This window comes from Lissotriton helveticus, chromosome 11 (genome assembly GCF_964261635.1).
Source record: "Lissotriton helveticus chromosome 11, aLisHel1.1, whole genome shotgun sequence".
NCBI classification, from domain to species: Eukaryota; Metazoa; Chordata; class Amphibia; order Caudata; family Salamandridae; genus Lissotriton; species Lissotriton helveticus.
Window position 1 is genome coordinate 770,522,369 of NC_136072.1, and position 22,601 is coordinate 770,544,969.

A 22,601-nucleotide genomic window follows, 5' to 3' on the forward strand; every position below is an offset into this window, starting at 1 on the left:
TAGAGTACTCTGTGTCATCTCATCATTACCTCTTTTCTTAATGCTACCTTTGAGTAAATCCAATCTGGACTGGAGCCTAGATTTCCTTATGGCTGCATCTATTATCCTTATTTTATAGCCCCTAGCAAAAAATCTCTCCTTACTTTCTTGCTGTTTTCTTTCCAGATCAGCATTATAACTGCATATCCTTCTAATCCTTAGCATCTCCCCATAAGGGATACTTTGGATAAGAGGTACTGGATGCAAACTTGTGGCAATTAAAACTGTGTTCCCAGCTGTCTGTTTGCGATATAAAGATGTTTTGATTTGATTATTCACTATGAATGCCTGTACATCTAAAAAGGTTACCTTCTCTGAGCTGATGGTGGCAGTAAAATTCAAATTCATAATATTACCATTGATCTGAGAAATAAAATCCATCGCACATTGTTCCGTCCCATTCCATACTATAAACAGATCGTCAATGAACCTTAACCATGTTAATATTTTATCTTTGAGTATGTGGCCATATTGCTGTTTGAGGACCAGCCCCTCCCACCCCCATATGCAAACAAGCGTCGGTGAGAGAGAAGCTGACCCCCATTGCCACTCCTCTGACCTGTGGTATATTTGATTTTTGAGCAAAATAAGTTGTTTTCAAGACAGAACAGAAGCTATGCTGTGCTTATTTTAGAGGATGATTGTTAAGAAAGTACTCCACCATTCTAATACCATTCTAATGCCTGACACATGTATAGAGCAACGTGTTGTTGAGTGCAATAAGTAAATATCCTGATTTCCATTATTCTGGATTTTACGCAAAATGTCACTTGTATCTTGCACATAAGATTGCAGGCTCTTGACATGGTCTTGTAGAAAAGAAGTCAATATACCTAGACATATTTTCTAAAGGTCAATCACATGCCGCTATGATGGGCCTACCAGGTGGTTTTATTTAATTAATGTAAATGTATCTGGAGTTAGATATAGAAAATGTATTTGTACTTAACTGTCATTATTTTTATCCTCCTCTGTGAGTGGATGTGTGAGTGACTGAGTGGGTCTATGAGTGGGTGTGTGAGTGTCTGAGTGGGTCTCTGAGTTGTTGTGTGAGTGTGCCTGAGTTGGTCTGCCAGTGGGTACATGAGTGCCTGAGTGAGTCTGCCAGTGGGTGCATGAGTATCTGAGTGAAGGTCTGAGTGGGTCTGCTAATGTGTGAGAGTGTCTCTGCCAGTGAGTGTGCCAGTGTCTGAGGTAGACTGTGAGTGAGTGTGGGAATGTCTGAGTGGGTTTGTGAATGGGCGTGTGAGTGTGTGCATATGTCTGTGAATGGGTGTAAAAGTGTCAGAGTGGGTCTCTGAGTGGGTGTGTGAGTGTCTGATTGGCTCAGTGAGTGGGTGTGAGAGTGTCTGAGTGCATCTGTGAATGGATACATGAGTGTCTGAGTAGGTTGAGTGGGTCAAGTGGGTGTGAGAGTATATGATTGGGACTGTGAGAGTATCTGAGTGGGTCTGTAAGTGGGTGTGCGAGTGTCTGAGTGGGTCTGTGAGCCGAAGAGACAGTACTTATATGGGTCTGTGAGTGGGTGTAAAAGTGTATGAATGGGTCTGTGAATGGGTGTGAGAGTGTCTGAGTTGGCCTTTGAATGGGTGTGAGAGTGTCTTAGTAAGTCTGTTAGTGAGTGTGGTAGTGTCTGAGTGGATCTGTGTGTGGCTATGTGAGTGTCTGAGTTGATCTATGAGTGACTACAAGAGTGTCTGAGTGGGTCTGTGAGTGGTTGCATGAGTGTCTGAATGGGTCCGTGAATGAGTGTGTCAGGGTCTCAATGGGTCTGAAAGTGCCTTAGTGGGTCTGTGAGTGGGCGTGAGAGTATCTGAGTGGATCTGTGAGTGGATGTGTGAGTGTCCGAGTGGGTCTAATACCTAAGAGGCTCACTGAAAGGGTGCATGAGTGTCTGAGTGGGTCTGTGACTGGGTGTGAGTGGGTCTGCAAGTAGGTGTGAGTGTCTGACTAGATCTGCTAGTGGGCACATGAGTGTCTTTGTAGGTCTGGTGTCTACGCCGGTCTCTCAGTGGGTGCATAATTATCTGAGTGGATCTGTGAGTGGGTGTGTGAGTGTCAGAGTGTGTCTGTAACTGGGTGTGTGAGTGTCTGAGTGGATATGTGAGGGGGTGTGAGTGGCTGAGTAGTCTGTGAGTGCATGCATGAGTGTCTGAGTAGGTTTGTGACAGGCTGCATAAGTGTCTGTAAGTGGGTAAGTGAGTGTCTGACTATGTATATGAGTGGGTGTGTGAGGGTCTGAGTGGTACTGTGAGTGAGTATGAGAGTGTCTGAGAGGTTTGTGAGTGGGTGCATGAGTGTCTGAGTGGGTCTGTGAGTGGTTACATAAGTGCCTCAGTTGGTCTGTGAGTGGGTGCGCGAGTTTGTGAGTGGGTATGTGAGTGGGTGCATGAGTGTCTCACTAGGTCTATGAGTAGGTGTGTGAGTGTCTGAGTGGGGAAAGTGTCTAAATGGATCTCTCAGTGGGTGCATAATTGTCTGAGTGGGTCTGCAAGTGGGTGTATGAGTGTCAGAGTAGTTCTATAACTGGGCGTGTGAGTGTCTGTGAGTGGGTTTTTGAGTGTCTGAGTGGGTCTGGGAGCGGGTACATAAGTCTCTGAATGGGTCTGTGTGTGGGTGGGTGTGTGAGTGTCTGAGTGGGTCTGTGAGTGGGTGTGAGAATGTCTGATTGAGTGCACAACTGTCTTTTTTTCCCACTGAATTCCCAAATCCGTTGCAATGGTATACAGGGGGGCATGCTGAGCCTTGCAGCGAGTTCACGAATACTTGAACATGGAGAAAAATTCTAGCCATTTTCTTACTCATCAGTGGTCCCTCACAGACCCCTACATTGCACCCAATAGTGTAGAGGTACCCTGACCCCTTCTGTAAAATTTTTAATGATTTTTCACCTTCTGTGACCGTACCCCGATTTATAAATCAGCAGCCACAACTTTAAACTTAGGTTGTGGTCATCTAATCACTTCATTACTTATGGTATTTGGATTTGCAAAATAGCGTGATAGATTTGTGAAGGATTCGCGCCTCTAGATATACAAATATAGTTTTCCTTTAATATCTTTGAAACAACTGAACAGATTTACACCATATCACAAAAAGAATCCTTTTTGGACCATGAACTCATTTTCTGCTAAATTTGGTGCAATTCTGTATAGCGGTTTGGTCTGTAAATGTGTCTAAAATCCCTATGGGAAATTGCTTTGGGAAAACACGTTTTTGAAAGCCCCCTTTTTCTCTGACCCCACCTGACAAATCATCCCAATACAGCCCAAACAGCAGCTGAACTAGGGTGCATACTAGTTTTAAAAATTTCGTGAAGATTCATCAAAATGGTGCCAAAGTCATTAGCATAACAAAAAACAGCTTTTCCAATGGAAACTAGGTCCTAACTAAGTCTGGGCAGTGAAGTTTGCAGATTTTTCCGCACTCCTCGTTATGTGGATCTCACAGAGTTCTGAAAAACTCCGCTCCGCTATGCGTTCGTCAACGTCAAGTTGGCGAGAGTGAGTGTGGAAAATCAACCTCCCGGCAAGATTTCTCCACTCAGGCAGTCATATTTCTCGTTGCGAGTGGTCGCGTATGCTTGCGACCGCTCGCTTTGAGAAACGGTCCATTTGCATTGAAAAGCTGCAGTTCAAGTAAAAATCTACTCGAGAGGCAGAAAGGAAGCAGTACCCGCTTGCGCTGTGCATGGTGCCGTTCGCGATGATTGCACAGTGCGGACAAGCACCTGGCACTGAAAATCACAGTGAACTGCATTTATCTAACGTGCTCCACCTCTTGCGGAGCTCCACATAGTGAGGCAGAGTTGTTTTGCACTTCGCTGAGTTCTGCTACGTGAAACTCCACAAACTCCGCCAAGGCTTAGTCCTAATTATAACTACCGCCAGTAGGTAATGTGTGTGTGGGTGTATATGTATACATATTCACTGGGAAAAAAAAAGTTACAGGGATATAATAGTTAGGCTCAGATTCACTCGTACAAAACCATGGAAATCAGCAGTTAGAGTTAGCTGGACGAACTATAACTTGTGACTCCTGTAATGCACTGCTTATGACCTCACATATTGCATCACTCATGACCTGCTCAGTGACATCAGTGCATTGTGGGAGGTGAGAGTTTTAGTTAGCTCAGCTAACTAGAACTGCTGAATTTCACTGGTTTTGCATGAGTGAAATCTGAGCCTAACTATAAAGCCCCCTTTGTTTTTTTCAGTGAATTTCTAAGATTTTTTAAAGGCTATTCCCTAACTATAACGACACTGAAACCATTGAATTTTTCAGTGAATTTCATAGCTTTTTTATGTAGCAGTTGTGTTTGCAGAGTGGTGGAGAAAGGGGGCTGAGTTTCCACATTCGGGCACAATCTCTGCAATGATAATTCCCATTGAAGAAATTCCGTCCTGAGTGCGGAGACTTTCTCACGACTGTGGGGCTTCCACCATGAGCGCATAGGCCCTTTGTGAATCAGGCCCTTAGAGCATAAGGCTCCAATCTGTCAGTGTCACACTTTTAGCAAAGCTCCATTCTCAAAATTGAGACGTTCAAAGTAGTTTTCAGCCTTACAATGAGACACAGCTAGGCTGTGGTAGGCCGGATGTCTCTCACTTGTCGTCAAAATGGCAGATCCGAACACTTGGGCAATTTTCCTGTCATTAAATGAAACCAAACTCATGAAGCTTTGAGGTGAAAGCTAACCTTTCTCCAGCTGATTATCTCTTTTGGTCAGTTGCACCCAGTTTCGCTGCACCTACTCGCCAAGGGTGTGGGCTGTCACCGCCCTTATACATGAGCCAGGAACCACATTGAAGTAATCTATTTGGCCCAAAAATGAAGTGAGATATCCTGACCCCTCACACCTTCATGTGCAACTCTGATATGGAGCGTCTCCAAAAATCCTACCACAGTGTTGAGTGTTTGTTTTAGTTTGAACCTGAACCATATAAAAAAGGCTCCTACAGCTACTCTTCGTCTCTCGTTATTCAGTAGACATTCACACACCGAGAATGAAGGCTCTGGTAAGTCTGTGGGTCTTACTATTGAATTCTCAAAGAATGGAATGAAAACAATGAGACAGTCATGTAAATGTAGCCTTGACTGCAAAGAAAGGAATAGTTCAAGATCTTCTAGTCATTATTTTTCATATCCTTTTTTCTCCCGAATTGATATTTTCTTTGCCTGTTTAGTGCCTGAGAAGAAGGCGGAACCTTGTGGAGGAGATTAAATTACTCTTGGGCAGACTAATGGAACGTTTAGGAGTCCAATAGCATAGCGCCTTTTGACCCTTAAACATTTTGCGTAGGTAATTAGAGGCTTCTCCATTCCTGGAGACTGGGACTTTTTCAACTATGAGACGTACCAAGTCGATTGATTAGGCAATGGAGGACATTTGAAGTTTGGCTCAATTAATTGTTTCACTTCTCACCGGGGCTCAGATGTAAAAACTCAAATAGCGAATGAATGACAAAAATAAGTTTCCTGAAGCAGTTGGGTCAAGAAAGAGTCGCCCTGGTCTGTTGTGCATTAGGTTGCTGATGCCAGTCAGTAACGGGTCAGCTTGGACCTTCTTGTGTTATGGGTTCTAGGCCCACATGCTGATCAATGACTGACACAGACACCTTGGCTATCGTTATTCAACTGGCCACAAGCACGTGCACTCAAGCCCTTTTATTAACAGGCTCACGTCACTCATGATGCCTGTGAGGAATGCGTGTGGGGGTGCAAGCGTGCCTACTCCCATAGGGGAGTGGCTATCAACTCTATGCCTGTCGAGACACTAGAACGTGTCTCGCAGGACATAACATGTCTGACATCTCAACAGCTCCACCCCTAACCCTGCCAGCCATTGGGCCACCTGGAAAATTTTCCAATGTGTCTGTAGAACAGCTTGCTACAAACTGGAGCCATCTGCATAGTACAGGTGTATCCTCCTATGGGCGTTGCCCCTTTGCTGAGAATCCCTATGTGATAAATTGATACCTCCAACTTCGCATGTCTCCTTTCTCCCCTTTCAGATTATCGCCGCGGCTCTTCTCGGGGTTTTCTTGACTCACACAGGTGCCAATGACGTAAGTACTTTAAACATTTACATTGGCTGAGATGTTGTTCTTAATTCATCCAATCTCAAATATGTGTCTTCATGTGCTGCGGTTTTATTTGTTCCTAAGCAAAAAAACTTGTTTGGTTTTGCTTGAGTCTTTGGCAGTGCAAGGGTTAGGTCCAAGTTTCTATTTCTGTATGTCAAGCAAATACACTCTATGGTGTTGTCAGTTGGCTAGTTCAGTGATGTAAGGCCTATTGCAGGGTTTAGTGTACAAAGTGCTGGGTTTTTAACGAGCCTGCGGTAATTTAATATTTTACCTGAAGTTGCGAAAAATAATATTATTAAAGGTCCAAGAGAGAGTTCAGTTGTGGAGTGCACTAAATAAAACAACAAGTCTTTACGTAAAATGCTGGTTTTCGTTCTACTAAGCAACCATCGTGTTTGCTTTCTCTTCCACCACCTCCAGTGGCAACAGGTATTTGCAAAGCCAATGGCTTTGTTGTTCGCTGTCTCTGCCTTTTAAATTTGTCAATGTTTGTTTTGCTTTGACATTGTTTTTGTAAATCGTATGATAGAGGAGGCTGCAGGACCCTCCCCAATATTGCAACATGGTTAAAAGTAAGTATTGTTTGGGGGTGCAGACAGCACACATTGCCATAGTAGTCTCTCTGTCACCGAAGCGAACTAGTCTGAGGGCAGATGTGCCCTTATGAAGGAGCAGAATCCTGTGACTCACAGGTAAGTCAGCAAAAGGCTGAAGTCAGCTGACCGATTAACCAATGCAGGTTCAGATTTACAAGCCCCTATCGCCACCACAATGTCAATTTTAGTGACGTTCTAATGGCGATACAGCTTCGCCTTATTAACAAGGCATCGCTAAGCCACATAACGTGACTTAAGGCTGCCTTGTAAAAAAGGCACCCTTTCATGCTGTATTTAGCGTGAAAGGGGAGGGCAATGGGTGTTGCGGTGGGCGTTCCACCGCAACACCCATTGATTTTGCGCTGCCCCATATTTACAAGGGTGGCGTAAATATGGGGCAGCACCAAAATTCAGATTAAAAAAACCTGGTCTTACCCTTGCGAAATGAGGAAAAATGCTTTATTTCTCCTCGTTTTTGCTGTTTCAATGTGTGCTGCATTGTGCTATCTGCAGCACACATAAAAGCTACAAAACTCCATTGGTGATTGTTTATGTGCAAGAAGGCACACCTTCCCACACATAAATAATCTTTCCGTGTAACACAGGCACCCTTGCACAATGGTGCAAGAGTGCCTGCGTTGGCGTTAGGCAGCTGCAATTACTGCCAGCGCAGGGTGAAACACAGGGCTGCACCGTATTCTTGTAAATATGGTGCAGCCCTGCGTTTCTGAAGTGGCAGAGCGCAGTGTTAAGCCATGAAGGCTAACGCCGCACTCCCTCACTTAATTGTGAATATGCCAACTAGTGTGCTAGAGTGGGTTTAAAAAATGTGACTGTCACAACCAGAGACAAAAAGATTAAAAGGGACTGATTGAAAGCCCCTATAAGCATGCATACTATATATATATTTCTCACATAAAACCTCTCACTTTTCTAAAGCTCTCACATCTTCTCTGGGCCTGCTTCCTACCTTGAATCTCTGCCACATGCCTTCCTCACTCCCTACCTGTACAACCTTTGAGCTCTCACTTGCTTGCCCTTCCTGCTTCGGTCTTCATCCTAAATCCCACCCTCCCACCTCCCTCCCTCCACCACTCCCTGTATCCTCCAGATAAAGAGCTGGTACATATATAAATAAGATAGTGTCAGTTTCGACATACCACTGATTGGTAGTATCTATCAACTAGAGGGTGCGTCCTTCCGGAACATAGAGTAGTTGCACTCCTAGATGATGACTATCACCCAGCGTTGGCATACTTTTTTCGGACAGAGAAAGCAAGTATTTGACAAGCGAAGTAAAAATACATTTGTATGTTTAAATCATACCCTCTCAATGACATTGGTGCATAAAACTAAAGCATACTCTTTTTTTTTACATTGTTTCTTTTTTCTTAAAAAAAATGCCTATTTAGGACATCTGCCCCGTTTATAATTCCCTAGTATCCTGAGAATGGGGTTGCCAATGGTGGATGCCTTTGAGACCTCAAGTAACTGCCTAATGTACGAAAGCCTGCTCTCAACAAGAACTGGTGTCTGACTCAAGGTACTACCCCTGGTAGTTAAAGGACTTGGGTTTGACTCAGTAGTAATCGCCTAAGGTACTGAAGCCTGTCTTAGGAAAAGGCTTAATGGAACTTACCAACACACTGTAGGGCATGCAATCACCAAATATGGCTCAGGGTTTTTGTGCAATTTATATTTATTCAAATCTATTGTCTTTGACAGGCATAGAGTTCAAATATGTTAATTACTGTATCAGAACATGCAATATGAACAAGCACTGCAAACTTCTAAAGGACTGGCTTGAATTTTCAGTTTTACATTTTAGTAATGCTTGTTCCAAAAAAAGGAGAGATCTATTGGCCTTGCAAATACTTTTAACTCTCTCCCCAGGATATCAATGTCTCTAACCAGGGGAACACTGGTGGAGATGTTCACCAGACAGTGAACATCAACAACCAGGACAACGTCGCCAACATCAACGACTTCAATGGCTGGGACTCCTGGGACTCCATCCTTGACTACAACAGGGTAAAGTGACAGAGTGATTTATGCTGTTTTCTTGATTTACACACTTCGCACATCTCGCCACATTTCTTGGTTTATGTATGCATGTTACTCAGGTTAAGGATTTTCTACCATTCTAAATGTTGCCCCTGACTTGTTCTCCATGATGTGATGCTTTCGTTCAAACCAGTCTATTTGTTGTTATTTGGGATACTCATAGGATTAGCACAGGTACAACGTATTTTTAGGAGGTTATCTAGGAGGTCCATTTGCTTCAGTGACATAAGTATCCAGCACATAGGGCACCTCACTTGAATACACTTGACTACCTTGCATATGAACTCCGTGCCATATTTATGTTACCACTGGCACTCTTGTGATGCTACAGTGCAATTGACCAACTTAAATGCACAGAAACAATTTTTACACTAGTGCAAAGCCAAAATCTCTTTGCATCATGGTGGGCCAAACCGCCTATATGTATGCAAAGGAGGCAAAAGAAGGGGGAACAGTAAAACCATGAACATCTCTTCGTCAAAGTCAGATCTTGTAAAATTGTATGGCCTGACTTTGCGTTAAAATGTAAAGGCAAATACAACCACATGCAAAGCTGGGGTAAGTTGAATAGTATGTTATATTCTTAGGCAAGCATTGTAAGTTGTGCAAAATTACACATTTTATGCAGCTTACCATTGGATGGTTGCTCTCATACTGAACTTTGGGCTGGGATGGACATTAAGGGGCATATTTTCAAAGAGTTCACACAATGCATTAAAGGATGAGAGCAAAACTGCTCTATATCTTCAAAGAAATGTCTCAATTCTGCTCTCACAATGCGCTGGCGCACCTGAAGCTGCCTACTGACAATGCATGGGTGTAAAATCCGTTCCGCTGGCGGAATTTGTGAATTTTTGACTAATTAGCGTTCCGTGAATCGCGCAAATTTGTCAAAAAATTTGCAATTCGCAAGCTAGCGGATTTTTTTGCTTGGTCGCGAGACTTTTTTGTCCGCGAGCACGCAAAAACGGACGCGAACACGCAATTGCACAACGCGAGCATGTAACTAGCCCATGTACGACCGCATGGGTAACCTTGCGGTAGCCGCGCTGAAAAAATCCAGCGAACACGCAAAAAGGCCCGCGAACACGCAAAAAAACACAAATTCGCGGATTTCGCGGACCGCGAATTTGCAAATTTCGCCCATACTTAGGTACCCTTTTACCATAGTGCAAAGGTGTCTGCTTTAAGGTTAGGCTAGTTTATATGTAGAAATAGGTACTTTCCAGCACAAAAAATATCCTTCCGTGCTATTCCCTGCTTGTAGCACACAGGCAGAGAAGAAATAAAGAGGAGAAATAAAGATATTGCTCCTCATTATGCCAGCCACAGTGAGGTGCACCATTATGGTGCAAATCCATGTCTACAAGTCTTTGTAAATATAGGTTTGCATCAGAATCCATGGGTGGATGCATGTGATGCACAGGAACGCCCTTGCACCACCCATGGAATACCTACCTGATGCAAAGTAACACAAAGGAGCGCAATGTGCTTTACAAAGCAATGCAAATAACCATTTGCATTGCTTTATGAATACGAATACTACAAAGTATTTCATTCACTGCGCCCGCCTGCAAGGGGATCTCTCGCCGCTCTTCAAAGTGCAGGCAGCATGACGCCTGCACTTTGAAACACAGAGCAGATTTGAAGCAGCAGCTCCATATTTTGCTTGAAAGTGCTACTCCCAGGGCAGCACAAGTTCATGACTGCCCAAGGGGCAGCGCATCCTTTGTAATATGGAGAACAGTCCCTGTTTGCAACTGGTGCACCTTTTAAATGGTGCACCGGACGCAAACTGGTAAAGTGCTCTGCATTCACAATGCATCCTCTAATGCAGTGGAGCTTCTCATGCCCATATCTCAAAAAGGCTTACAATGGACATGCCTTCAGCACATCTCATGACTTGGTGCATAGCAGCCGGTGCCTAAAAAAGGCCTAAGTGGTCCCATGTATTTGCAAGGGTTTACAATATACAAAAGCCATTTTACCAATTAGAAAAGGCTTTCCAGCTTTTAAAAGCTCTTCTGCGACCTTTTTCAAATTGCAAATAGGAAGGGATGTGAAAGGGGCATCCGTCCTCTATTTACCAGACAAGAAAGGGGTATAGCAATGGTTTATGGATGTGTTTGAAGTCTCAAACCGACTCCTGAAGTGCAATGGTGACTAATTCGCAAACTGGAAGTTTTCCCCTTGGGACAGCGTCTCATTTGGGAATTGTGTTGTCTGTCTTGAGGAAGAAGCAGCAGGTTGCTTTAAAAATGTTTCCTTCCCTTTCGGCAAAGCACATGCAGCTCTGCTGTTCCTTGCTGTCTCCATCTCTGCATTCTCAGCGAATCACCGGAGGTGGCGAATTGCGTCCTGCATGATTAATATTCATTACGCAAATCATTTGAGACCACCTATGAATGGACAATTTATGATGTACTCTTTTAGTCAAAAGACTCATCGCAAATTCCATTCGCAAACCAGTCTAAGTGCAAATTGCACATCCAAGGTTTGTTAATGGGAATAGTACATCTTGCCCCTTCTGTCTTTGCCACCTAGGAAACCAGAAGCTACTGATAGGGGTAGCCTCCAGGAGAAGTAGTTAGGAGTTTGGAGCTTCAGAGTGTTGTAGTGGAGGCAGCCAGCTCCTATGGAGTAGCTTCACCCTGCTTTAATTGACAGTGAAGGATGATAAAGTCCCATTTCTTGATTCTTGATAAAAACCTGGCAGCAGCATGAAGAACAGCTCCAAGTTAGGTGAATCTATTTTTAGGTAAGCCAGATAGAAGTGAGGAGTTCTAGCTAAGACAAGTGATTACCATAGCCTCATATCCTAGGGGGAAAGAATATGATTTAACATCTCAAGTTTATGAACACAGAATGTGTCAGACTTTGCCATAGCTTAAATGTGGTCTATCAGGTTTAGGTTTAAGTTGCTTATCACATAAATATAAGCTGTGGGAATCCTACATGCCCATTTGAATTTGACCCTTGAGGGTCAAGTATCCTTGGCATAGAGACTGCATGGACAGAAGTGTAGTGCTGGGTATATATGTTACCCTTTGTTAATTGGTGCTGCACAAAGATATGCAAACAACAAAAAACCATTGAAGCAGCATCTGATTAACCACTGAAATTAATGTTGTTATCCTGTGTGTTTTTCTTCCCAGGGACTCTATGCCACCCGTCTCTTCTCGAAGAAAGCCTGTGTTGTCACCAAGATGAACAAGGCCGTGTTCCCCACCCTCGCACAGCTCAGCAAGGCTGTGCAGGAGAAGAAGGTAAGGAATCCACATGTCAAGGGTGGACTGGAAAACAGGGCAGAGAGGGAAACCTACTTTAGGTGTAAGGAGAAGAGGTTGATGTCAGGGCTGCATGAACGGAGGGATCCTCTGCCCACCCAGCACAAAGGGAAGACATGAGGGGGCAGCATACACTTTTGTTGGAGGTCCATCGAATATTTGCTGCTGCCTAAAACCCAAAAGAGCTGAGAGTGAGCCAGGCCATTTAGATTTTAGCCCTGCATTGTCAGAACCTTCATTAAAACCTAAATGACTCACTTAACCGTACCAAAATTGTACACAGTTCACAAGGTAATGTATTCAACAGAGGGACACTGGCGGTACCACCATCTTGTAGACTGTGATCGGTTGAATCAATAGGGTGGTGTTTCTCAGCAAAAGGCTACTATTGGACAGCTAAACTCATCTATCTAAATTGCTAACAATTCAAAAATTGCCAGACTCTTCTCACTTTACACCCCCCATCTGGATAGGTGTTATTTTATGTTGTGTGCTTGCCACACTCACACTCAACCAGATTTCATGTAGGTTTTCTGTCTTTCTTTTTTTATTACTACTGTTGATTCTATATTCAAGGCCAATGGAATTATGTGGCAGGGGAGGACCAAATAATGCAGAAGGTTTGACTAAATTATGCAACAAGAAATGGCAAAATATGCAACGGTATACAGCTTGTTTTGTGGCAGTATTATGACATTATTTTGTATTTTTTAGGTCTAGACTACAAGACAGTGCAATTTGACTAATTGTAAAAGGTCTATTGTCTGCTAACCAACATCTTACAGTAGGCTTAAAGCCTGCTCACAGATTACTATTGTTTAGCTTTATTGTCACTCTGATTGATTTGCTTGTTATTCAATGGCTTGCCTTGTCTATCTTGTGTCTGTCCCTCCCCTTGAGCAAAGCCTCTTTACTTGTTTCCTTCCACTGCTCACTTTTAGGGAATTATTTTTTATTTCTTTAAGCACTCAACTGCACTAGAGTAAGTGTTATCCAGCTGTCTCCCTTGTGTTCTTCGCTCCCCAACCACTCCATGTAGCTCTCTTTTATTTTTTTTTGTTTAAGCATCCATGAGTGTATATCTTTTCTAGAGGTCTCTCTTTTGCTCTTCGCTCCCAGTCCCACTCCATGTAGATATATCTCGTCCATGTGCTTCTGTCATATTCTGTCCCTCCTGTGCTTCTCCCCCGCTCCTAGTGCTGCTTTTCCCTTCCTCTCCACCCACTCCTCCATTATCCCTGTCCTCACTAACACCTGAATTTATTTTTTTAAGTTGCACTTTAACACAAAAACATTCTTTTTTATTTACCGATCCAAATGATGTCCACCATCTTGGATCAGTAAATTAAAAAATAAAGCAAATGGTGTCAATGCATCAGTTCAATGGTGTTATTGTAATTGAGCCTTTTTTATTTTTTATTTTTACGATGCTGCCCAGCCTCCTGATGCTGTACAGTCCCGCCATAGGCAATCGGCAAAGCCAATAGGTTTCAAAGGCATGACCTATTTGCTTTGCCGATGGTTGTTAAACGTTAACGCACGTTGGCTAAATGTTTCACCTCATTAATATCAGTTTAATATCTAAATGCAATAATCAACAAGTGAAAGGTGAGCATTTAACCTTTTCCAAAGGTCTAACATTGCACCTCAAAACGTGTGGCAGTGTTATTTGTAACTTTCGTTTGAATTAGAAACATTTTGTTTGCTAAAATCTGCCAATTATGCAGCCGATGATGGATTATATGGGAAATGCAGCAAATTTATAATTACGAGGAGAACGCAGCGGAAGTAGATTACATAATTCCATCGGCCATATCTATATTAAACCTGAACAACAGGTCATTCAAACTTTTTTTTACAACATGAGGTATAAAACTAGAAAAAAATGAAAAATGAAAGCGAGTCAGGAGTCTGGTGAAAGTCAAAACATAGTATGTCCAAGTTGAAATCATTTCTTGTACCAAAACAAGGAGGGTATAAACAGGAACCCTGTTAGTTGTGTGATAACCAAAGGGTCTTTTATTACTTTTATAGTGTAATATAGTAAAGGAATTTTAATAACTCAAGATTAAAAATACATAACTCCTCTTCAGTGGTAGAAACCGCTATGTAGATGCAATTAAATTACTGTTAGAGTATTGCAGGGGATGTGCTTTTTTGGAACTGGGAGACAGGGTAGGACTGATGCTGGACTATGAAAACATTTATGCAGAGGGGTGTAGATGAACAGACCAGCTTCACAATAGGAGTTGCAGGAGAAAAATACAGAAAATAAATAAATACATTGTTGGGATAGAGAGCAATGGAGGAGGAATAACAGAATAATGAGACTACTGGGTTGCTGCAAGCAGCTAAGGAAATAGGCAAGTGAGTTGGCTTTGCCATCTTTATCTGCTGAGAAAACTAAAAACAAGCATTTGCAGTGCAATAGGTCTCGCATTTTGTTAAATTTAGAGCTGTTGCTTTTAAAAATAATGTTTTTTACTTTTTTTTAATTTGCAGTGGGGTTATTATATTTGCATAGCACTATTGTCAATGGTATAAAAAAGTAAAAGTAAAAACATTGTCATTTTCAATGCCAACAGCTTTAACTTTAACAAATGCGAGACCTCTTGCATTGGAAATGCAATCATTCTCGCATTTGTTGGAGTTGGAGTTATTGGCATTATAAATGCCAATGTTTTTTACCTAGCCATGTTGCATGGTGCAGTACCATATGTGGCCAAAAGAGGTCCCGTGGGTCCTCTTTTGGCCACATATGGTACTGTACCCTACAGAAGTTATGGTAAATACACCCTACTCATAATGCATTGCATGCAAGACAGTACGACGAGTACATTCAAATAGCTATGTTCATATTCACGATTAGTAGCTTTGAAATGTGCCAAATAATTTATATATGAATTCTGGATTAGGTTGTACTCTGTGTGGAGCTGATGAAAGGAAATTTATAGAAGTTCTTGCTTAGAACCAAGTGTATGTCCTGCCTGAAGCCCTTTAAGAAAATAGTGCTCTGAAGCTGTAATTAAAACCTAGGGAGTAACAACACATGTAACAAGGGGTGTCTTAAAGGGAGGTTACAAGAAGAGATAAGGTGGGACTACTAAGCCTATTGACCAATGAAAAGCCACGATTTACAAAGGACAGGGGCCAATTAAAAAGATGGGCGGAAAGTGGGCAGAGCTCTATGCCCAAATCCTGAATACAGCATGTCTCGAAGAGAAAGTTCAAGCGCTGCCTAGGCGAGACCTAAAACGTGATGCGTGGAATGCTTGAATCAATCTCAGACATAATTATTTTGGGCAGTATTCCAGGCTATCATTTTTTGCTCTCTGTGCCACTGCAGCCAGGGACCACTCTTATACAAATTAGCATGGATCCTGTTACAATAGGAAGAATAAAGCACTAACATCTGTTTTATCTACTGACAGTTCCACTTTGTATTATGTTTTATTCAAAATGTGATTATTGAAAGGAAAAAAACACAACCGAGTACAGTCGAAGGTTCTTCATCAACTTGTTTCCTCTCTCTTTAATCCAAAGGCCTCAGGTGACACCCCTCCCTCACGTCAGCTGACCTACGCTGTCATCCACTTTCCTGTTCAAGACGTCAGTGACTTTGGCAGCCATATTGAATCGCTCTGCAGAGGGCTTCCCACCTACAGTGCCGCTGAGACTCAAGGTACGTTACTGTGAACACTACAAGTATAAGCACTTCCAAACATTTGTGTGTATTTTGAATTTGTGATTGTAGCTTTGCCCATTTTTGCAGTTTTGAAGGATCACAGCTAAGCAGTTCCTTATACAGTGGCCATCACTAATTAAACTTTGCAGTTCATGTATGATCTCGGGCAATATCCATTTTTGATGTTAATAAATGAGCAGATTTTCGTGCTGGGCATGCAACAGGAGTGGAATATGACCTTTCTCGCTGGTGGGTATTCTTGACCTCGGTTTAGTAATTATGTTGGTTTGGCAAGACCCTTTAGGCCAATGCGGAGCATTATGAGATCTGCAATTCCTGTAGTGAGCTGTGGACATCTAGACATTCTTTGAGAAGCCCATTTTGGCTGTGCCTCCACCCTCTTGTTGTACTGATGAAGGTAAATTATTGAAGTACCAATGCTACTTAATGCAGCAGTGATGACAAGACAGCATCTTGCACTCCAGCTGTTTGTTTGATAGTTCTCACCATTGACTAACATTCAATTCTGCAGCATGACCCTGCTGTTTATGCATTTCAGGTCTTCCCCTGTGCTCTTTTGGAAGATAGTGACTTTGGAGGAATATTATTAGCTTATGAGGAATCACTAGGAAGCCATTAGTCTTCTTTATCCCCAGTATGAGCTTCACATCTACACTGAAAGCCCCAAAGGGCCCAGCACTCCTGACACTGTGAAAATGAGACAATGCGGAGCCCTTTCTAAACTATGGCACATATATTCAGACTTCCAGGTTGGAAGCAACTCCGCCCTGCCTAAATCTCATCTGGGAATTCTGTGTGCCATGTACTGATGCTTTCATCAAAGAGATTTTTGTCATAGTAACCTTTTAGGAACTTTAAAAGCACCAAGGTTTTTTCTACCACTAGTTTCCACCCCCTGGCGAACTCCACAGATGCCTGGATTCAGTCTGCACTCTTCGGTGCACCCTGTCATGCCCCATAGACTGACAGGCTTGCACACATTATTTCATCATCATGAACTCTGGCCAATCAACTGTTATACTATCATAGGCACCGGATCCAGTCACAGCCCTTCTAGACTGATCATTAACTGACCAACCACATGCTAAGTTTAGCTCACAACTTGCATCAAATTTGCATCCTGTCTTACCTTTTCACACTTCAACCAGTTTGCAGCTGAACATGACGTCAATTCTCCAAAATGCTGGGAAGTACAGAATGGACATCAGGCAGCACTTGATCCCTGATGGCATTGTATGGTTAACCCCTTGACCGACCCTTAGCCCATAAACAGCTTTGTATTTGCTGCTGATGGGCTGAATTACGACAAGGAGGGCAAACTGCAGATAGTACCAAGAGGGCAGTAAGAGCCCTTCTTTTACTCTATGTTTATGCCACTGCCTTAAAGATCCCTCAGCCTGGGGTCATCAAGGGCAGTGATAACTCTAGCAAAGGGAAAGGTGCAGATAGGAGCTGCAGTCTCTAGACACTCCTTCACGACGTCCATGACACTGAGTCACCAAAGTAATTGTAACCAATCCTCATCTACTTCCAGCTCTTGACGGAGAGCACATTGCCTTTCACAAGGTCCACTTCCTATTCAGGTGCCCGTGAAGGAGCTCATTTGCGAACACCCACTGGTTCCAGTAGGCGATGCCTCACTGCTACATAACTGGGCACAGGCTCAGTCCCCTGCTCAGCTATGTTGTTGGAAATAAGTGAATCACCCAGTTCACTAGGAGGAAACCTGTGCCACCACCCATGGTTTGACCCTGGAATTCTATTTAATTCAGAAGACACATAATAAATGGTTTGACATTATAAACCATTGACAACGGCTGCTCACATTTACAATTTGCACGAGTCTGTTGCGTTCCTCCTCTGTTTCATTCAGACTCTCACAGTGTAATAGAGATTATGGTAATATAGACTGAAATACTTGTGATAATCAATGGGGATCAGTGAGGCCATGGGTCATGATCAAACCAAACTCCTTCACCTGATCTTCTTTAAATCTGAGCCCACCCATCAGCCGCGGTGGATAGGGGAGTACCTGCCGGGGCGGTGATGTGGGGAGGGGGAGGGGCAGGGTGGGGGTTAGTAATGTATGGATAATGGAGGTTTGCAGGTAAGTAAACATTTAAATAAATCAAACGAATTTCGTTGCGAGCACTGCATCCCCAAATGCGATGCTGTGCGCGCAACGAAATTCGTTTGATTTATTTAAATGTTTACTTACCTGCAAACCTCCACTATCCATATATTACTAAGCCCCACCTTGCCCCTCCCTCTCTCCACATCACCGCCCCGGCAGGTACTCCCCTACCGACCGCGGCTGCCACCCATGGACCCTCCCTCTTCACTTCGAGACATAACCCCGCTACTCCCTGCTACATTGGACTTCACTATGCAGATCTATGTAACACAAGCCTCATCTTCTCCAGCTTGACTTAGCTTTCAGGATTGAGTCAGATGCAACAAGAACCAAGGTTACCTGACTGCCTGTAGCATTGTAGGATGTGCTGTCATGTGCTTAGCTACCCTTACATGTAGGAATGCAGACGAAACTCCACTTGTTGACCAATATTTTAAGACATTTTCTTTGTATTTTTCCAGGGTCCGAGCTCTTCTCAGGCTTCAGTGATTGCAAGAGCTCCAACATTATCACAATTTGTGGCATCTCCTTGTGCTGGTAATGAAGAGTGTGCAAAATCCTGCCTGTCCTGCAGCAATCCATTTCTTATAGTAGTCATCCCATACAATGTCATCCCACTTCTAAACAACTCCTACAATCTGTTTACTTTGTGACTCTTGATACATGCAATAAAGTATCTCTCATGAACCAAAATTTTTTATTTTCGTCAATGAATGCTTCAAGTGGAAAAAAAACAAGCAGACACGGGTGCTTCTATCCTGTTATATTATGTTATGCAGATTTGAAGAACACACTATCATCCGGGAAGGTATCCTGGGACTGAGTGCGTGTGAGTCTAGCCAAACCTATAGCCTAGTGGGACGACTTGAAAGGTGAAGAGGAGGCGGCTCTAATGTGCAGTACTAGGACATTCCACATGTTAAGTACAATTTAGGAGAAGGCTTGACTCCCAGATCTGGTTTTCTGTATGCGTATAATATGTGCAAGTAGGAGTCTGGATGAGTGGAGGTGTCTGGAAGATTTGTGGAAGTAGATGCAACTGTTGAGGTATTCTGGGCAAGTGGTATGTAGATCCTTGAAAGTTTGGGTGAGGAGTTTGAAATGTGTCAGTTTGTGTAAGGGGAGACAGCTGGGCTCCTTCCGGTGTGGTGCGATACAAATGCACTGTGAGGGGTTTACTTTGATTCTAGCTGCTGACTTCTGAATGGTCTGAAGTCTTGGGGTGAGTTTTTTGTTGATCCCATCATAGAGGGTGTTCCCATAGTCCAACTTGCTTGTGATGAGGGTGTTCTGGACGGATTTTTGGGCGATGATTGTAAGCCAGCTGAAAATCTTTCTCAGCATCTCCAGGGTATGGATGCATGAGGCGGTGACGGTGTTGACTTGGGTGGTCATGTTCAGTTTGCTGTTGATAAAAATCCTGCGGTTCTTGGAGTGGGTGTCGGTCCTAGCTCTGTAGACCAGCAGGTGGAGTCGCACAGAGAAGTGCTCTTCCCCAAAATCATGATTTCAGCTGTGTTGATGTTCATCTTTTGGCAGTTTAACTTCACCCAGTGGGCGATTTCTATCATGTAGGCATCGAACTTGATCTGGCTACTGAGCGTCTCATCTGTAAGGGAGAGAATGAGCTGTGTGTCATTGGCATAGGAGAGGACGTTGATGTCATGAGAGTGAATGATGCTCACCATAGGGACCATGTATGCTATGAAGATCGGGTTCAGGGATTAATCTTGCAGAACTCTGCAAATGAGGTCCCGGTCGTACGAGGTATATGGCGTCTGGTTAAATGACTGGGTCCGTCCAGTCAGGAAGGAGAAAATCCATCGGAGTGCATGTCCTTGGATACCAATGTCGTGTAGGTGTTGTATGAGAATGGGATGGGAGACCGTTTCAAGCAGAGAGGTCAGGAGGATGAGGGCCGCTGTGTCTCCTCCGTCTAGTCATGGATATGTCATTCTCGGTGGCAATGAGGGCAATTTCCATGCTGTAGTTGGGTCTGAAAGCAGACTGAGTGGTGTTTAGGGGGGGTGGGGGTCTTTGAGGTGTTCGGGGGCATCTGTGATGATTTTCTGTAAGACCTCGGCACAGAATGGAAGCAGGGAGATCGTCTGTTCTTGGCTAGCCTTGAAGGGTCGGCCAAGGGTTTCTTTAGTAATGGGAAAATAGTTTCCTGTTTCCAGCATATGTGAAGGTCACAGAAGAGGTGGATGTATTCTGAATTGTTGTTAGCATGGCACTGACGGGTTGCAATCATTTCAAGTAGGTGTGGTGCAGGTAGGGGTCTGATGGGGTCCCTGAGTGGATGGACTTCATGGTGGTGGTGGTTTCTTCTGGGGTGGTTATGGGCCATATGGTTTGTATTGGTTCTTTAGATAAGATCAGCAGGCATTTGGCAAGGTCTGTCAGGTCTGGTTTCACGTCAACATTGCTGTGAATGGTAGTGATTCAGTTGGTGAAGAATTGAGAGAGATTGTTGCAATAGGGTAATGGAGTTGGAAGCGACAATTGGAGAGATGAACTCCTCAATGGTGAATATTTCTTTCTTTCTGTTGGTGCTGGCATTGAATCAGTTCAGGCCATTTGGGAATAGTGTCTCAAGGTAGATTTGAAAGTGCTCTTGTCTGCATTATCCTGGCTCACTCTCCGTTTGTGCTCCAGTTTTTTGCAGTGGCGTTTTATAAGTCTGAGGTCCTACTTGTACCAATTGGCCTAGGGTCCAGATCTTTTTGTATTGCTGTGTTTGAGGGGGGCCAGGCATCCAGCGAAGGATGTGTGAGGCATTAAGACCGTCAAGATTAAATTGTAACGCTTAATTTTTTTATTACTTAATTGGAGCACTTGAGTCAGAGTGTAGGTGTACAATAGTCACAAGTACAGACAGATCTTACAGCGAGGATCTTTCTAAGTTTCCATAATTAGAGACTGAGGATGCAAAAATTACTTCACCATATATATATTACAGTAGTTACATCATTTATACAGAATATGGGTCTATCTGGTGCTGCTCCTAAAGTGAAAACAAATATCCTGGGTTGTACTTTGTATTATCAATGAAGCAATTAATTCTCAAGAATTGATTTCATTTTTTGAAAAATCACTCTTACAAAAGGCTTAAAAGTTTAAATACAAGACATTGAGCTCACCATTCTATAAATAACTTGGCAATTGGGGATTTGGTCCTGCAATGAGAAGTACATTTTAGGCATTGTTCATACCCCTAATTCTAGAGCATGAACTCATAATTTAGTTTAAGGAGCCAACAGTGGGCCTCTGTGTGAGAAACGATGATTGAGCACATATCTTTTCAACTTGGAATTCCTATAATTCTTTCTATGAGGAACAATTCCCAAAATGCATACTTTCTGTAAACATATGTGGCAGGCAGACAGATTAAGGCAGACACTTGTAACTAATTGAATTTTCAGAACACCAAGAGGAACCAAATGAGGTGATATGAAGGACTTAAGCTAAAAATAATTGTCGGCATTCCAAAAAACATATTACATTAGATATTTGAAAAACCTATAAGGAATGTAGTTGTACTGTACACAAACACATCTGAATTTAGCAAAACATGTGGCACAGTTGTGGCATGACAGCCAAGGAGTAAAGAATACTGGATTCCAAACCAACTAATAATGCATGTGAGAGATATTCTGTTGACCGATGTTGCAAAACAGTTGGCATTTGCACATCCTTTTTTATGATCATATTCTGGACCCCTGAGTATTGAATGAGATAAAGTTCACGATGCATGCCTTGAGATGTAATTTCCACTGGTTTGAATAAAATAAAATAAAATAACAAGCAATCCTCTTATCCACCATAATCAAAACAGAAATTAAGCATGTCATTTTAAATATGTCACAGTATTCAGCTCTGACGGCCTCCCTATAGAATTATGGAAATTTTTGTCGGTAAAGATATTAGAACCAGTGCATCAGGAATTTTCATACCTGGATCTGCACCACCATAGTAAAAGGACACTTTATTTAGTAAACTAGGCAAACAATCTTTTTATCTTACAGATCTAGTATTTGACTAAATATTAGTAATAATAACTACTCCAAATATGACTGAATGGTTATAGATTGTGCTCACTGATATAATTAATGAAGAATAACACGAGTGTATTGACAAATACCATCAGGGATTTCAGATTTCTGTTTTTTGTAGACTCAGTGTTTGTGTCTTTTTTCATCCTCTAATTGCTTTCCTGGTGGATGCAGAAAAAGTAGTTGATCATGTGCACTGGGAACACCTATGGTATTCGGTGTTCATTTTAAGGATAAAGCAAATATTCCAAGTAAAGCACTTTCTGAAGATCCAAGGACTACAGTTATACTAAAAGTACTCTAGACATAGGGCCTCATTTATGAGGTTTTTCCGTGGGGCAGCGCCGCAGGCCTTCCTGCTTTGCTGCCCTACGGCTAAATAAAAGGGCAGGAATGTGCTGTATCTATTAGATATGGCGCATTCCTGTCCTTTTCCCCAGTGCCGGCGTGCAATGGGCTGCCGTGCGCCAACACAGGCACCTTGACACCATTGTGCTAGGGTGCCTGAGTTGCAGGGATGATTATTGTTGTGCAGAATGAATCACACATAGAAAAAGGAAAACCAAGGAGAAATATAGATATTTCTCCTTGTTGTGCCTCCCTTACACCTCCCCTGGGAAGGCATATGTTT

General features: G+C 42.9%; 1 protein-coding gene across 1 annotated transcript; it reads left to right on the forward strand.

The window, feature by feature from the left end:
• The first annotated feature begins 4,965 nt into the window (after positions 1 to 4,965).
• On the forward strand, positions 4,966 to 18,608 carry LOC144791869 (gastrokine-1-like). The gene is made up of 6 exons (XM_078666655.1): positions 4,966 to 5,057; positions 6,054 to 6,107; positions 8,618 to 8,755; positions 11,944 to 12,054; positions 15,619 to 15,757; positions 18,377 to 18,608. Exons 1-6 carry the CDS (start codon positions 5,046 to 5,048, stop codon positions 18,454 to 18,456), a joined length of 534 nt encoding a protein of 177 aa, XP_078522781.1. The 5' UTR covers positions 4,966 to 5,045; the 3' UTR covers positions 18,457 to 18,608.
• The last annotated feature ends 3,993 nt before the right edge of the window (positions 18,609 to 22,601 follow it).